The sequence below is a fragment of the Apium graveolens genome, chromosome 5 (genome assembly GCF_009905375.1).
Source record: "Apium graveolens cultivar Ventura chromosome 5, ASM990537v1, whole genome shotgun sequence".
Lineage (NCBI taxonomy): Eukaryota > Viridiplantae > Streptophyta > Magnoliopsida > Apiales > Apiaceae > Apium > Apium graveolens.
Genome location: NC_133651.1, coordinates 98,604,953 through 98,624,095, shown reverse-complemented (window position 1 = coordinate 98,624,095; position 19,143 = coordinate 98,604,953). Strand labels below are relative to the sequence as shown.

The 19,143-nt window shown below is 38.6% G+C and overlaps 1 protein-coding gene across 1 annotated transcript; it reads right to left on the bottom strand.

The window, feature by feature from the left end:
* Nucleotides 1-374: 374 nt before the first annotated feature.
* Nucleotides 375-17,932, bottom strand: LOC141660279 (uncharacterized). Its single transcript, XM_074467250.1, has 2 exons — nt 17,782-17,932; nt 375-760 (listed from the first exon to the last, which is right to left on the bottom strand). Exons 1-2 carry the CDS (start codon nt 17,930-17,932, stop codon nt 375-377), a joined length of 537 nt encoding a protein of 178 aa, XP_074323351.1.
* Between the last annotated feature and the right edge of the window lie 1,211 nt (nt 17,933-19,143).

Here is a 19,143-nt window from a genome sequence, read left to right as displayed (position 1 = left end):
TTAAATAAATTGGTAGAAAATATTATAGAAATAAACTTGCATAAATAGAAAATATCTCTGAAAATCGGGTTCAACCCTTACATAAGATGGTTTCGTCGACCTTACTCATAAACTAAATAACAAGTACTATGAACACGTTATGAATGTCCTAAACATAATAAACCATGCTAAGTGCGGGGCACTTCATCACCGTTCAGGGTCTCTAACTTGTAGGATCCTCGTCCTAATGTATTCATGTCCTTATAAGGCCCTTCCCAGTTAGGGGCTAGCTTTCCTCTCTCCCCGACTCCCGATGCATCAATCTTCCTTAAAACCAAGTCTCCTTGTTGAAAGAACCTTTCTTTAACTCTTTTATTGTAAAAGAGAGAGACTTTTCATTGATGCTCTACATTGCGGGCGTTGGCCTTATCCCTGACCTCGTCAATGAGATCAAGAACGAGCCTCATGCCTTCTTCATTGGTTTCTGGTTCATAAGCTTTAATCCTAGGTGATCCATGGGTGATTTCTAGGGTCACCACAGCCTCGGCTCCGTAAGCCAACATGAATGGGGTGGCTTCAGTTATTACTTTGCAGGTGGTATGATACACCCATAGTATATTCATTAACTCTTCTGCCCAAGTATTCCTTGACCGTTCAACCCTTTTTTTAAGTCCATCAAGGACGATTCTGTTAGCAACTTCCACCTTCCCGTTTGCCTCTGGGTGTACAACTGAGGTGAAGCGAAGCTCCATGTTGTTATCATCGTAATACTCTCTCAACTCTGCATTATCAAATTATCGCCAATTATTCGTGATAATGATGTGTGAGATCCCAAATTGATATATCACATTCTTCCAGAAGAATTGGGTAATTTGCTTGGTGGTTATCTTGGCTAGTGCCTTAGCCTCAATCCATTTTGTGAAGGAGTCTATGGCTACCACAATGAACTTCCTATATCCCAATGCTATATGAAACAGTACAAGGATATCCATTCCCCACATTGTAAAAAGGATGGATGTGCTGATAGATGTAAGCCTCTCTGGGGGTTGTCGTACTATTGGAGCATGCCTCTGGCATCTGTCACATTTCTTTACATAAGCCTTTACATCAGCTAGCATCGTTGGCCAGTAAAATCCCAATCGGATTATCTTGTGAGCGAGGGTCCTACCCCCAAGTATTGTCCACAGATTCCCTCATGGGCTTCCTTAAGTTCCTCCTCTGCTTCAAGAGGTCTCAGGAACTTCAAGTATGGAATAACAAAGGACCTTTTATACATAAGGCCTTTAATCAATGAATATCTCAATGCTCTCACCGACAGCTTGCATGCCTCCTAGGCATTGTCGGGGAGCCATCCAGTCTCAAGATGGGTTTTGATCAGATTTATCCAACAACTTATCACACCAACCGGTGCTATCAAATTTATGGCATGTATAGTAGGGATCTTCAGCACATGGAAGTAGATACTTCTCGGATAGTTCTCGATTTCAGATGAGGCAAACTGGGATAGGGCATCGGCCGTAGTGTTTTCCTCTCTCGGAACATGTTCTGCGTATTATTCATCAAACTGAGTTAGTATTCCCTTCACGACTCTCAGGTACTTGGTCATAGTATCATCCTTGGCTCAAACTCTTCATTGACTTGAGCAACCATGTCTTGAGTCCCCAAAAACCTTAAGGTTTTTGGCTCTCACGACTCTAGCCAAGCGCAAGTCGGCTATCAATGCTTTGTATTCTGCTTCATTATTCGTAGTTGGGAAGTCCAACTTCAAAGTATACTCAATCATGAACCCATCGGGGCTTTGCAATACTAGGCATGCACCACTAGATTTTGTTTTGAGCACCTCGTCAAAATGGAGAACCCAATACTCTTTCAGAGTCGCATCTTTATCTTTATCTTTATCTTTATCTTTCTCTCCTTCTGAGGTTACTATCTCCCCCCCCCCCCGACTTCTTGGTCGCTAATGGTGCATTCGACCACGAAGTCTGCTAAGGCATGATCCTTGATGGTTGTTGTTAGGCACAAAGCATGCGCTAAATAATTCACGCAAGTATACGCGTTCGCAAGTAATATAGAATGATTTCTAGTTCATTCCCACAGAGACTCTGATTAATTATATCTAATTAACACTTACTCACCAATGTATGATTATTCTTTAATTTCAAGACAATAACAATTAAGGTTGATTAACTAATAATAACTACGAGAATTAAATACTTGAATTAACAATATTAAACACACATGAGATCATAACTTCATTACTACTTCATTCAATAGTTATTGTTATTACCCTTAGCATGTAATAGTGATGATATTAATCAAACAACACGAAACTGATAGACGCCAACTTTCGTTGTACGAATACCATTCTACCAAGCATCCACAATTAAGATAGAAGTTGAATAGGCATCAATTATGTTGAGACCCTATACGTCTACAGAATTTTACAATATAACGATTTAAGCGCAAGTTATTTATTATGATTACATAGGGCAAGTAAAACGGTTAGATTTACCCACTAATCATGCATACAATACACGAACCTATGCTAGCATGGCAAGTTCTAAATCGCAAGATTCACTGTCGCTTCACAAGAGATTAACAGGTTATCTTACATATTTGCGATGCACATAAGACGAATAAGCACAACCTATGATAAATATCATACAATCATCACATGCCAAGGTATTAAACAATTAACTAAAGAAATCCATAGTAAATCCGCTATGACCCCATTATCACAATTAGCCCATAATAGAACTCATCGTCACCATGGGTTCATATGAAAACATGATAATAACACAACGATATAAACTAATAAAATACTTAATAAATAATGAAGTATTTCGTAAGAGTATTAAGGTTCAAAGCATAAAGAAAACTAGCATCCACTGTTACAACCAATTAAAAGAATCACAAGATAAACGTATGCTTCCTCTTTTTCGTTGTTGTGTGCTAAAACGGTCTTCTCGGTCTTCTTGCCTTTGCTCTCGATTATCTTCTATCTTCTTCTTTTTGAAAACTTCTTCCAAGATTGTTTATATAATAACCCACAAGAACCAGCGCTAACAGAAGTCCAATCGTAATAGAATTCTAAAAATCAGATTCTGAAAATCCGCACCCAGGCGGCCGCCTCCTCCTTCCAGGCGGGCACCTGCTACCAGGCGGTCGCCTGCTCTCATCAGGCGGGCGCCTGCAACCCTTCTGGAAAAATTATTATTTTGCTTCTGTTTTTGCTGAATACTTCGCATCAACCCGGAACTGACTCCAAGCACTTCCTTAGGCTTATTTTGATGAAATCCATTTATCTAAGCAAGTTATACCCTGAAATGCAAAAACACTCGAAAACGCGTCAAATACACAAAATACTCGAGTTCAAGACACCAATTCAAGCCGTTATGAGATGCTCTAAGTGGTATAAAATGCCACTTATCACACCCCCAAACTTGAATCGATGCTTGTCCTCAAGCAGCACAGAGTCAAACTCCGAATAAAACATGCCTGAATGCAAACTATATGAATGCAACGATCCCCAGCGCGATGAATAAACCAACCAACACATGAAATATCAATAAATGCAATTAGGCGACTAGATATCAATCAAATCACGCAAGCTATCATACAACTAGAAATGTGGTGTGTGCGAATACTTAACAGATATGTGTTAGGAATATGTGTATTAGTTTGATGATAAGTTATTCAAAACACTTAAGTAGAAATCTAGTGTTTGTAGCCTCAACGGATAAGACCATCTTGGCTATCCGTTGAAGGAGTAGCTTTACTTAGCAATAAGTTTAGTATTGTAGCACATTTCATTCTCTGGATTCAAGTTGTAATTCTTAGATGTTGTAGGAAATTATCAGTCATGTTGACTACTAGTGGATATGCAAATAGGAGGGCTAATTGTAAATATTTCATGCCTTGTAATTTTGTATAAGTGAAGAAGTATCAACTGATATTGAAGACCTTCAACGGATAAGAAACAAAGCTTCAATGGATGTATCTAAAGCTTCAACGGATAATATCCATCAACGGATAAGTGCTTCAACGGATAAAGACTTCAACTGCTAATGCATCAACGGATAAAGCTTCAACAGATAAAGCCTCAACGGATAAGGCATCAACGGATGAAAGCTTCAACGGATGCTTAGTTCATTAGCAGTTGATAGTGACAATTCATAAGCTGACAGAGGCACATGGGTTGACAGAGACAAACTGGAATGTGGAAGCCTCTAGGAGGAATCAAGAAAATGCAGCATTTCCATTCTGGTGCAAACAAGGAAGTATTCAAAGATTAACAGCTAAGCCTAAATTGCATTGGATAGAGAAATGAAGAAGAAACATGTAAAGAGCCTTTTTAATTGTATTTTACAGTTTTGTTTTCACTTGTAAACTTGGTGATATATAAACCAAGTAGCAGCTAGTAATTAGATGTGAATTTTCCAGAGCTGTTTAGAAAAATCCAGAGAGAAAATCATCTAGTTTGTACTAGGAAGCAGCTGTGATTCAATTCTTTGAATCACAGATTTTCTGAAATAACACATCTCTAGTTGTACAACAAATCCACCAGAAAAGTTTTTAAGTTCTTTGTGTTCTTTACATTTGTGTTTGAATATATATCTGTCTGTATTAGCTTCAAGCCATTCACACACATTTGCTCATTAAAACACTTAGCCTTAGAAACTACTCAAAACTTGAAATAGTTTTAAGATTTACATTCAACCCCCTTCTGTAAATCTCATTGTTAGTCCACTGGGAATAACAATTGGTATCAGAGCAAGCTCTTAACATACAAAGAGTTTAAAGATCTATTCAGCTAACATCATGAGTAAGAAGGATATTGGTGTAAAGATTTCAATCTTGGAAAGAGATAACTATCATCACTGGAAAGTGAAGATGCATTTACATCTTCTCTCTCAAGATGAAAGCTACATCAACTGCATTGAAAATGGTCCTCACATCCCTCACAAGGTAGCCACAGCTGCTACTGCAACAGTTGCTGTTAGACAGTCTATTCCCAAGCCAAAAGCAGAATGGACTGTTGAAGATATTGAAGAGGTTCACAAGGACAAGAAAGCCATGAACATTCTGTTTAATGGCCTAAATCAAGATATGTTTGACAATTTCATTAACAGCCAAACTGCTAAGGAAATTTGGGATACTGTGCAGCTTATATGTGAAGGCACTAAGCAAGTTAGAGAAAATAAAATGCAGCTTCTCATTCAACAGTATGCATATTTTCATTTTGAAGAAGGAGAATCATTGAATGATACCTTTAACAGATTTCAGAAACTGTTGAATGGATTGAAGCTGTATGGCAGAATGTACTAAGTCAAGGACTCCAATTTAAAATTTCTAAGGTCTCTACCAAAGGAATGGAAGCCTATGACTGTTTCTCTAAGAAATTCTCAAGATTATAAGGACTTCACACTTGAAAGATTATATGGAATTTTGAAGACATATGAACTTGAGATGGAGCAAGATGAGCTGTTGTAAAAAGGGAAAGAGAAAAGGAGGATCAGTTGCACTTGTAGCTGACAGTGAGAAGGTTGGAGCCAGGAATGAGGACAAGACAATGCCAACTCTCAAAATTGGCACAAGCAAATCAGAATCAAGCAAGGATAAAGAGCAAGTAGCTGAGGATGAAAACAATTCAGTCAGGATGACTCTGATGATGTTATAACTGTGGCATTAGTGGACACTTTGCAAGTGAGTGTAGGAAGCCAACCTCTGATAAGAAGAAATTTGAGCAAGTTGATTACAAAAAGAAGTATTTTAATTTGCTCAAACAAAAGGAAAGAGCTTTTCTCACTCAAGATGATTGGGCAGCAGATGGAGTCAATGAAGATGATGATATGGAATATGTCAACCTAGCCCTGATGGCTAAGTCTGATGAAAATGAAACTAGTTCATCAAGCAACCAGGTAATTACTACTGATCTCTCTCAGCTTTCTAAAAATGAATGCAATGAAGCCATAAATGATATGTCCAATAAATTATATCATTTGCGAGTTTCCCTTAAATAACTAGCCAGGGAAAACACTAGGATCAAAGAGAATAATGTGTTTTTAAGTGATAGGAATGCTGTGTTAGAGGATCAGGTAATTGAGCTTGAAAAGATTAAACTTAAATGCTTGACTGTTGAGAGTGAACTAGAAGAAGCTGTTAAGAAAGTAGAAATTCTTTCTAAATAGTTAGAAAGTGAGCAAGAGGTAATCAAGGCCTGGAAAACATCTAGGGATGTTAGTGTTCAGATTGCCAAGGTTCAGGGAATTGAATCATTCTGTGAGGATGTCTGGAAGAAAAATAAAAAGGAGTTAGAATTAATTGATGGATTGTCAACGGATGTGGAATCAACGGATGATGAAAGTTATCCATTGAAGGAAGAAAAAGAGCATCCGTTGAAGGCTCATCAATTAAAATAGGCAAGTAATTTTAAAAATAAAAATCTCAATAAGAAGGATGATTCAACTTTCAAGAACTTTGTCAAAGAAGGAGCTAGCACATCCAAAGATGCCAGTAAGGTGAATATAGGACACATGACTTTAGATCAGCTGAAAAATAGGCTTAAATTGGTTGAGGATAAGAAGGAAACTAAAAGAAAATCTAAAAGAAATGGGAAGGTAGGGATTAATAAATATAACAATTACACACCTGCTAGGTATGCTCCTAGAAAAAGCTGTGTGCATTGTAAAAGTTTTAATCACCTATCTGATAATTGCAAATCTGTTAAAAATGCTCCCATGCCTTCAAATCCCTCCATGCCTAACATGTCTATGTCACATCTGCATGCTATGCCTGTTATGTCTCATCAGAATCCCCATGCACATTTTGCAAACATGCCATATATTAATAATCCTTATTTTACTTCATTTAGTATGCCTCAAATGCCATACAATATGCCTATATGGAATAACATGTTTGCACAATCTATGCCTTATCAAATTCAATCAAATGTGCTAAATGATTCTGTGACTAACCCTACACTTCAACCAACCACATCTGAGATCAAGGTTGACCCAAAGTTACCTAAGTCAAAAGATGCAGGAGGAATGAAGTCTAGGAAAAAGACTAACAAGGCTGGACCCAAGGAAACTTGGGTACCAAAATCAACTTGATTGATTTTGTTGTGTGCAGGGAAAAAGAAGGAATCTATGGTACTTGGACAGTGGCTGTTCAAGACACATGACAGGAGATTTCACCCTGCTCACATAGTTTAAGGAGAGAGCTGGCCCTAGCATAACCTTTGGAGATGACAGCAAAGGATTCACTATGGGATATGGCTTGATTTCAAAAGAAAATGTCATCATTGATGAAGTTGCATTGGTTGATGGTCTCAAACACAACTTATTGAGCATCATTCAACTATGTGACAGAGGGAATACTGTTTCCTTCAATTCTGAAGCCTGTATTATCACAAGTAAGAAGGACAATAAAGTGGTTCTAACTGGAGTTAGAAAAGGGAATGTGTACTTAGCTGACTTCAACTCTACAGATGCAGAGTCTATTACTTGTCTTCTCAGCAAAGCAAGTTCAGTTAAAAGTTGGCTATGGCACAAGAAGTTGTCCCACTTGAATTTCAAGACAATGAATGATCTAGTCAAAAAGGACTTAGTTAGAAGAATGCCTCTAGTAGAATTCACAATGGATGGACTATGTGATGCTTGTTAGAAAGGAAAGCAAAAGAAAGTATCATTTAGTAAGAAGCTTGAATCTGCAATTGATGAACCATTACAACTGCTACACATAGATCTTTTTGGACCAGTCAATGTATTGTCAATTTCAAGGAAAAAATATTGCCTAGTGATTGTAGATGATTTCTCAAAGTTTTCATGGGTTTATTTTCTTGGATCAAAGGATGAAGCTAGTGAAATCATTATCAATCATATCAAGCAAGTCAACAATCATCCTGATTTCAAAGTAAGGAATATTAGGAGTGACCATGGAACTGAGTTCAAGAATTCAACCATGAAGTTGTTCTGTGAAGAAAATGGGATCATGCATGAGTTCTCAGCTCCAAGGACCCCCCAACAAAATGGTGTGGTGGAAAGGAAGAACAGATCACTAATTGAAGTTGCAAGGACAATGCTTGAAGAGTCAAAACTCCCAACTTACTTTTGGGCTGAGGCTGTTAACTGTGCATGTTACACTCAGAATATTTCTCTAATCAATCAGGCAAAAGGCATGACTCCCTATCAATTATTCAAGAGAAGAAAACCAACTTTAAACTTTCTGCATGTCTTTGGTTGCAAATGTTACATCTTAAGAAATCAATCTGATCACAAAGGGAAGTTTGATGCAAAGGCTGATGAAGGAATATTTGTTGGTTATTCTGCTGGAAAATCATATAGGGTCTACAATCTAAGAACCAACATTGTCATGGAATCTGTGCATGTTGTGTTTGATGATAAAAAGATTGATGGACTAACAGATGAGGGACATCATGAAGGACTCAAATTTGACAATATTGAGATATATTGTGATGATAGTGAAGATGAGAATGATGAAGAAGGCATCTCAAGAAGAATTCAAAATCTGCCTTTGGATAATGCACAGAATGTTGCATCCGTTGAAAGTCATAATTTAGCTTCCGTTGAAAGAAGCAATGCAGCATCCGTTGAAAGACAAAGTGCATCATCCGTTGAAGTTCATAATGAAGCATCCGTTGATCACAGTCTGTCAACGGATAATCAATTCACTTCATCAGTTGATAGAGCTCCCAATTCCTTTCAAAGGATCAGCAACTCAGGGGGAGTTTCAACCAATCAACATTCTATCTCACATCATGACAATACTGAGGCAACCTCATCTAGAGCTAATCTACCACCTCAAAGGAAATGGACCAAGAATCACCCTTTTGAACTGATCATTGGTGATGCTACATCTAAAGTGCAAACTAGAAGGGCTACTCAAGATGAATGTTTGTATAGTAGCTTTCTATCACAGGAGGAACCTAAGAGAGTGGAAGAAGCTCTATTGGATCCAGATTGGATTTTAGCAATGCAAGAGGAGCTAAACCAATTTGAGAGGAACAAAGTATGGAAGCTGGTACCCAAGCCAAAGAACAAGAGTTCTATTGACACAAAATGGGTATTCAGAAACAAGATGGATGAAAATGGCATTGTCATAAGGAATAAAGCCAGATTGGTTGCTAAAGGCTATTCTCAACGAGAGGGAATAGATTTTGATGAAACATTTGCTCCAGTTGCCAGACTTGAGGCCATCAGAATCTTTCTAGCCTATGCAGCCCATGCCAATTTCAAAGTCTATCAAATGGATATCAAGAGTGCATTTCTAAATGGGGAATTGGAGGAAGAAGTTTATGTAAGCCAACCTCCAGGATTTGAAGATCCAAACTTTCCAGACTATGTGTATTATCTGTTGAAGGCACTCTATGGACTAAAGCAAGCACCTAGAGCCTGGTATGAGACTTTGTCAAAATTTCTTCTAGATAATCACTTCACAAGAGGTACTGTTGACAAAACTCTTTTCTTTAGAAATGTTAATGGCTCTACAATACTTGTTCAAATTTATGTAGATGATATTATATTTGGATCTACAGATGATAAGCTTTGCAAAAAGTTTGCTAAGTTAATGCAAAGTAAATATGAAATGAGCATGATGGGAGAGCTAACTTATTTTCTTGGTTTACAAGTTAAACAAGTTAGTGGTGGAATTTTCATTAGTCAAACTAAATATATTTATGATCTTTTAAAGAAGTTTGACTTAATGAACTGTTCATCTGCAAAAACTCCCATGGCCACTGCCACCAAGCTTGAATTAAACAAGGCTGAAAAGTCTGTGGACATTTCAAGTTATAGAGGCATGGTTGGCTCACTTTTATATTTAACTGCTAGTAGACCTGATATAATGTTTTCTACATGTCTCTGTGCTAGATTTCAAGCTGACCCTAAAGAATCTCACTTAGTGGCTATTAAAAGAATCTTCAGATATCTCAAAGGGACTCCAAATCTAGGAATTTGGTACCCTAGAGAGTCTGGTTTTGATCTAATTGGCTACTCAGATGCAGATTATGCAGGCTACAAAATAGACAGGAAAAGCACAACTGGCACCTGTCAATTTCTAGGGAACAAGCTTGTGTCATGGTTCAGCAAGAAGCAAAATTATGTTTCTACATCAACAGCTGAAGCTGAGTACATTGCTGCTGGTAGTTGCTGTGCACTACTATGGATGAGGAATCAACTATTTGACTATGGACTAACTGTTGACAAAATTCCTATATTCTGTGACAACACAAGTGCCATTGCCATTACTGAAAATCCAGTGCAGCACTCAAGAACCAAGCACATTAACATCAAGTACCACTTCATTAGGGAACATGTGATGAAAGGTACAGTGGAACTTCATTTTGTTCCAAGTGAAAAGCAGAACTTGATGAATCAACATTCACAAGATTAGTAAGTGAGCTAGGTATGCTTAATTATTCATAAATTCATGTCCTCTATATAATCTGCCTTGAAGCCTGAAATGAATTTGCTGCAAGAACAAAGTTGGCTTTAAGTAAGACTTATTCTATCAACGGATATTCCCTATCCGTTTAAAGCCAAAATTGTTCTATCAACGGATGTTCATTATCCGTTGAAAGACAAATACATTTCTGGTAATTTTATCCCTCAACGGATAAAATAGTGTTGATCATCAACGGATAACTATTTACCTTATTCGTTGAATTGTCACATCAGTTACTTTAAGTGAGTCACAGCCGTTGATTCTTTTCCTTAACCGTTGATACAGATATACACTGTTGTATGTATTTGTATTAAAGGCAGTTTTCAGAATTTCTACAGTTTTCTTTATTTTTAAACGGCTGTAATTTGTTTAAAAGTATCATTTAATCATTTTATTTACGTTTTAATTCAAGAAAGTATAAAATCCCATTGAATTCTTATTTTCACTTTATGCTTTCTTGCAATTTTTATTCTCCTTCTCTCCCAAAATTCTCAAGTTTTTCTCTGCAACCTCTACTCACAACAATGGCACCAGTAGTCAAAATTATGTCTCAATCTGGATTTGTTTATGAAAAGAATAATTTCGTAGCCTTGGTTGAAAAGAATGAAGCCCATTCTGATTATCACAAGATGATGGACTTCATCAAAAACTGCAAACTAAGCTATGCAATGCTGGAAGCCCCAACCATCTACTGTGAGGTGATTGAGGAGATTTGGACAACTGCAGAGTTCGACTCCACAGATATGACTATTGCCTTCTCTCTCAAAGGTAAGGATTATTGCATTAACTGTGATGATATACAGTCTTGCTTTAAGTTGCCTGAGAATAATGCCATGACACCACACACTGATAAAGATGTATCTGCTATGTTAGATTCCATAGGCTATGCTTTTGATTCTGCTAGTTTAGGTAGTATTAGAAGGAAGGGCCTTAGGAAAGAATGGAGTTTTCTTGGAGATGCCTTTATCAAGGTTTTCTCTGGGAAGATTAGCAATTTTGATTCCATAACTTCATCTCTTATTAATATGCTCTATATGCTAGTTTCTGATAGGTACTTTAATTTTAGCAACTGTGTCATGCTAGAATTAGGTTCCAGATTAGGTAACAAATCTAATAGACCACATAACATCTATAATGCTAGATTCTTTATATTATTGGCTAACCATGTTGCTGAAGGATTGGTTATATCAAATGAGAACAATAAACTCAAATGCTGGGCACAAGAGAAAAGGGTCCTTGCAGACCTTTTGAGAATGAACCTCAACAGCCAGGTGCCATTGGTATATTTGCCAATCATGAATGCACCACAGGTAAGTGAGGTAAACACTTCTATAACTCCTACTGTTTCCAACCCCATTGTTTCTTTGCCTTCCAGTGTGGTAATGGAATCTGTGTCTTTGTCCAAACAGGTTCCTACCAAAGCCATCAAAACAAAAATTTCAAAACACAAGCCAAAGAAAACCACCTCTGTTGTCTCTCAAAAGACAACAGTTGTAACAACTACCATAAACCCTGAAGGGAGTGAACAGGGTGTGAGTGGTGAGGGGAGGGGTGAACATTAAGAAACCCCCAGGATAAGGTGGGAGAGGTGAGTGATACACCAGCCAGCCAAGCCACAGTCTCTCAAAAGACTGTGGTGGTTCAAAAGGAGTCAAACACATCCCTAGTTGCATCCTCCCAAAAGGGTGCAACTATTGAAAATAGTCCCCAACCAGGGACACAAAACAAAAGAGGGAGGGACACTGAAGCCACACATTCACCAATCAAAGCCTTTTCAAGGAAGAAGAAGGCCAAGACCCTAGTTTCCACACAAGGGGCACACACAGCACAGATACATCCACCTGTATCTTTGCCTTCTCAAATTCAGCTTGATGTGACTCCAGCAAATGTGGAGTCACAGCCCCATTCTCTCATAATAGAAATACATCCATCATCAAACTCTCCATCACCCTCTCTGGATGTGGATATGATATTCACATCACTTCCTGATTCTCCCTCATTAAAACTCAGGGAGGAGCCCCACTCAAAACCTGATGATCATCATATTTTAGATGATTTATTGGATCATCAGCCAATTCTTTCAGATATAGTTGAAGAATCTGTGTCACCTCACTTAAAATCAATTCACACAGATTCAACAATTATGTCACTTTCAATATCTACATCTTTTCCTTCTTCAACGGATATCTATCATCCGTTGACAAGTGGTTGTTCTTCGATGGATAAGCTTAACAGCAGTTATCCGTTGATACCATCAGTTTCCACTTCAACGGATACTCCCTATCCGTTGATGGTCTCTACACATATAACAGAACCAATTCCAACTGTAGAGGACATGGTTACTGTACAATCACTTTTAGGTTTGAGGGAAGGGAGTGATAATTTGAGTGAGAGGCTGGGTTGCTCCCAGGCAAAAGAAGAGGTTGAGAGTCACCATATGCATGCTATTTCTTCCAGCATGGCAAAAGTGAGTGAGGGGAGTGCCACCTTAGAAGGTGAGGGTGTGAGGGTGTGTGTGAGCCAGGGGGAGCCCCTGATGCAAGAAAATAGAGAAAATGAGAGAAAGGCAGGTACAGAAGCTATAAGGGTGGATCCAGCCATTGCTAGTGAGTCAATGATTGTGGATAATGCAGACAAGGGAAAACAATTTCAGCAACATTACAAAGCTGTAATTGATAACATTTCCTTGGATGCTGACACTTTTACTCACCCTGTTCCAGCCTATCAATTGTTGGCTGCTCAGGGCAATGTGGAGGCAAAACAGACTTTACACATTGTACACACTTCAGAATCTCTTCTCAGAGACAAAGCTGCTGTTAACAGGCTGCCTTCTCAAACTGGTGAGCCATCTGAAGAATTTGGAGTAAATTCTAATGATGATGACTCTAATTCTTTGGATGAGAGCATGAACTTAGGATGAGAAGCAGGCCCAAGTTCTGTTCCAGATCTCCCTGATTGGGCATGGGCAAAGGCATCTACACCAGGAGAGTTTGGTGTAACTTTGGTCAGGCAAGTAATGACTATTCAGAAGGCCATTCAGGAGACTACAGATGCTGGTACCAAGGCAATTCTTCAAGCTCATCTGGACTCTCTGCATCTCTTGCAGTTGCAGCATTTCAAACAGAATCTAAGTGTGGATGAACTCAAGCAGGACATTGCTGATCTGAAATCCTACAATGCTGAGAAGTTGGATTCAGTCATGCCTTATGGTACTATGTAAGATTTGTTGGGGAGACTGAGGAAAGCATCTGATGCTGACAAGAGGCTGACCAGGTTGGAAGACAGAGTTCAGATCATTGAAGACTCTATGGTCATCATTCTTCAGAATCAACAAACTCAGACAAATCTACTAATGCAGCTGGCAAAAGCACAAGGCTTGACCCCTACCCTTGATGATAACAAAAAGGGGGAGAATAAAAGGGAAGGGGAAGGAGAGCCATCAACAACAGTTCAAATATCTCAAGTGCTAGTTCCTGCCATCACCACTTCTCCAACTATTCAAATCAAAGGAAAGCTTGATGGAATTGATCTAATCCAGATAGCAGCAGCTGAATTGCAAGTCAAGGAGCAAAGGAGGAAAATTGATGAAAAGATGCAACAAATTTTTGGTTCTACAACTTCTAAATCACAATCTGTGAAGCATAGCACAAAGGTGGAACCAATTATTATGGAGCTCAAGCCAGTAAGGAGGAATAAGGTTGGAGAGACTTCTTCCAAGAATCTGAAACCTATGGTTCTCAAGCCCAACAACAGATCCAATAAGGACTCTACAAAGAATCCTCTAAGCCTTGCTCAGATGAAAGAAGTGGATTTTCCTCTTCCAAAGCCTGATGAAGACAAGGTTTTGGGTGGAAGTATCATAAAGCACAAAGAGACCATGGATGTGGTTGTAAGGAGGAACATGGCTATTATCTTTAGAGAGGGAAAGAGCATCTGTGTGATGCAAGGACATCCCAAATTCTCAATAGCCAAGAGGGAAGAAACCAGAAGGTTGAAGGAAGAAGCCAAAAAGCTAAAGGCTGACAAAAGAGCACAAGCAAAGCTTGAAAAATAGCTAAAGTCAAGTCAAGCTGAAGAAAAGAAAGAAATTGAAGACAAAAGTGAAGATGAAGGTATGGGGGACATGGTTGATAATGATATGGAAGAAAGAAGTAAGGAAAGAGAGGAATGGCAGAAAGGGAACAGAAAGAAGGCCAATGCAAAGAGAAAGATGGTAGATGAGACTGAAGAAACCTAATTAAAATCCAAACCACTACCTTCTATTCATGAACCCATTGTGCCTGACCCCTTCATAAACATTCATGGTGAAACAATCATTCCTAAGGAGGAACCAATTGATTGGGACGCCATCAAATTGCCCACCTTCTTAACCTCTTCTCCACCATCAAAGAAGCAGAAAAGAAGAATCAAATCAACACCTTCTAAAATCTCAATCAAATTCACTCAGAAGCCTAAGCCTAAGCCACAAGCCTCTAAGGATGATTATGTTCACATTTGTGACATAAAAGAATTTTCAGACATTGAACTCTATCTGGATGAGCTGGAGGAAGTAAGGGGAATAGCTGCCTATAGACAGCTACCAGAAAGACTAGTGTTCAAATACAAAGGAAGTGGGGAAAGAACTTGGCCTCTCTACAGGATTCTGAATGAAGGCTACTCTACCTTGGTTAGAGTCTACTCAGCCATACAAAGGGATTCTGGCTTTACCAGGACTGCCAAGACTGAGATTCTCAACAAGATTGCCAATATAAGGAAAATTTGGTGGGAGCCCAATGCCTTGCCTAGAACATTACTCATTCAAGAAAGAGCAATTACAGTTCACAAATCACCTCATTGGTTGATGGAGTTCAGAGACAACAAAGGAGTCAGAAGATTTTTCAGACTTGAAGATCAGCTCAAGATTGCCAGTAATGAAACTCTCAAGGATATGCAATCTAAGTTGGACATCAATGAAGAAGATGAAGTTGAGTTCTACAGACAACTTCAACTTCAAATAGAGGAGAATGACAGGAGGCTAGGAAAGAAAACAAGGGATCAAAGGAAAAGAAATTAATCTGCTCAGGCTAAAGGAGCACCCTTGGAAACAATGTAATTCTTCAATTCCATCTCAGCATACACATTTTTGCAGCACTTTTGAATTTCTGCTTTATTACAGTTAATATATTTGTCAACTGTTTTGTTATCATCAAGCTAAACCCAAATTTATGCCTACAGTTTTAGTAGACATAAATAGGGGGAGATTGTTAGGAATATGTGTATTAGTTTGATGATAAGTTATACAAAACACTTAAGTAGAAATCTAGTGTTTGTAGCCTCAACGGATAAGACCATCTTGGCTATCCGTTGAAGGAGTAGCTTTACTTAGCAATAAGTTTAGTATTGTAGCACATTTTATTCTCTGGATTCAAGTTATAATTCTTAGATGTTGTAGGAAATTATCAGTCATGTTGACTACTAGTGGATATGCAAATAGGAGGGCTAATTCTAAATATTTCATGCCTTGTAATTTTGTATAAGTGAAGAAGTATCAACTGATATTGAAGACCTTCAACGGATAAGAAACAAAGCTTCAATGGATGTATCTAAAGCTTCAACGGATAATATCCATCAACGGATAAGTGCTTCAACGGATAAAGACTTCAACTGCTAATGCATCAACGGATAAAGCTTCAACAGATAAAGCCTCAACGGATAAGGCATCAACGGATGAAAGCTTCAACGGATGCTTAGTTCATTAGCAGTTGATAGTGATAATTCATAAGCTGACAGAGGCACATGGGTTGACAGAGACAAACTGGAATGTGGAAGCCTCTAGGAGGAATCAAGAAAATGCAGCATTTCCATTCTGGTGCAAACAAGGAAGTATTCAAAGATTAACAGCTAAGCCTAAATTGCATTGGATAGAGAAATGAAGAAGAAACATGTAAAGAGCCTTTTTAATTGTATTTTACAGTTTTGTCTTCACTTGTAAACTTGGTGATATATAAACCAAGTAGCAGCTAGTAATTAGATGTGAATTTTCCAGAGCTGTTTAGAAAAATCCAGAGAGAAAATCATCTAGTTTGTACTAGGAAGCAGCTGTGATTTAATTCTTTGAATCACAGATTTTCTGAAATAACACATCTCTGGTGGAACAACAAATCCACCAGAAAAGTTTTTAAGTTCTTTGTGTTCTTTACATTTGTGTTTGAATATATATTTGTATGTATTAGCTTCAAGCCATTCACACACATTTGCTCATTAAAACACTTAGCCTTAGAAGCTACTCAAAACTTGAAAAAGTTTTGAGATTTACATTCAACCCCCTTCTGTAAATCTCATTGTTAGTCCACTGGGAATAACAATATGCTTCGAAACTAGATCAATCACCATAACTTAATTATCCTCAAGGCAATCATAAGATTATACGAGGAATATATTCTAGACACAAAATGACTTATAACAATTCAAGATTATTGGAGTTTATTACGGAATCATGCTTTTATTCAACACATAAACAAATGCTTATTTGATCGTGCAACGAGTGAGTTCCACAAAAGACTTATGCAATGGTACCCATTTACGAGCGTTAGGTTAGCGGATCCCAGACTATAAAAGCCTTAGGTCACTAGGCACAAAGTCCCCTAAGAACTTAATAACTCGAATACCAAAGAGCCCACTCATGATCAATTGTGCATTAACCCATATTTTTTTCTTTATTTTTCTCTTTTCTTTTTTTTCTATTTTTTTCAATTTCTGAGCAAGTGTATTTCGCTCCATCTTGCTCAACCCTAGATTACTCATATACAATACGAGTCGGCTACTATCCATTTGACGCCTAGCCACTACTAGAAATGAATTCCAATTTTTTCCAATTTTTATCTTTTCATGTCTTTTATCATTAAGAGCCTATCATGCATTCTAAGCATAAGCAATAGATTAACCTCAAAAACCATCAAACCATGACAACAATCTAGTTCTTAAGCATACTCTAAAACTTAGTGAAATTACAAGTGTTTCTAGCATGCATGCCAACCTAACAAGATTCAACATCACTCTAACGTTATCACTACACTCGCATCAATATCACATATTAATCAGTAAAGCAACACAAAGGGATCATGGTATATGCATGAGCTATATGACATGCAAAATAAAGCTATAAAATAAAAAAAAACTATATGGCAAAAATATGCAACTATATGAACTAAACTAACATGAAAATACAACTACATGACACACACAAATATGTTCCTTAACTACCACCTCCAAACTTAAAATCTTCACTGTCCCCAGTGAAGGTAATAGAAAGGAACACAGGGTATACCTACTCAGAAGAATCATCATCATCATCACCCTCAGAGGGTGGAGTTTCAGGAGGTAGATAAGCAGAATCCTCACCATAAACGGGCCACTGGATGTTAGCTCCAAGGCCGCTAAATGCAGTCCCAGGTGCTTGGGTGAGCTCCTGCACAAACCGACTATGCGACTCATACGTCGCATCCATCCTCCTGGAAACCTCATGTACTGGACATCAGCTAATCCTGAACCATCTCCTCCCTGGGCTCTCCAAGGACCTGCCTCTCCCCAAGCCTAACTGGACCTAGCCATGGTAGCACCAGCTGCTGGAACTCCTCCTGGGAGATGATATCCCAAACCATGTGACTCGGGATCTCCACCCGTCCACTCCTGCATCACATTCAGCGTTGATGAATCAATAGGAGCGGCCAGCATCTACAGCTGCTCATAAGACGGCCACTGGACTCCACATGCCTTGCAAAACTTTGGGACAATAGAGGCATACGGGATATAGTACTGCGACTTCCCCCTCAAAAACTTCAAAATCCCTTGGTAGATGTACTCACCAAGGTCCACATAATATTCCTCATTCAGAATTCCCCATAACAACCTAGCCCTCTCCATTGTAACCTCATGTGCATGTACAGACGGAAGAATATTAGCACACATAAATGCATTCCAATCACGGGCATACCTGTTCATCACGACAGTTTGGAAATTACGATACTCGTTAGTTCCCCTTTTGAACTTCCACACTGTGCCCGGCCGACAGAGAGTAGCAATAATCAAGTCCATATCAAAATCCTCAGGGAACCTTTCATTCCAATTCTCCTCCTGCGGTTTCCTCTGTCGCTGCTTAATAACACGGCGAATCACCTCGGGCTGATAATCAACAATAAGCCCACGAACAACAGAAAACCCATTCTTGTCGGCCTTGGCGTTCGAATAGAACTCGTGAACGATACTCATCGGAACCGCCTCAGGTGACTCACATAATATAATCCATCCCTTCTCAGCAATCATTGGTAACAAATCACCATCCCTCCCTGATGGAAAGAACCCCCTATCCCTCATAATAGGCTTAGTAAGAAGCTTGGTGTACTCTTCTTCAGCAGCCCCATCCAACAATAGGGGCCTCGCAGCAGTGTTCCTCGAAGAATCAGCAGTCGGAATGGTGCTGCTGCTCCCTACAGTTCGTGATCTCTTTGGGGCCATGGAAACTGAAAATAAGGGTTAGAGAGTTATGTTTGGTGTGTAGGAGAGATTTGGTAGATTTGAAAGTATATGAGATGTGTATGGAGAGGTTGTATGTATATATATAGTAAGATTACGGGTTGAATTTGATTAGGAGTGGGTATTGTGGCTAATATTGGGGAAGAAATCATGGGTTAATGGGGATTGTGGGCTGTGGTTTTTTGT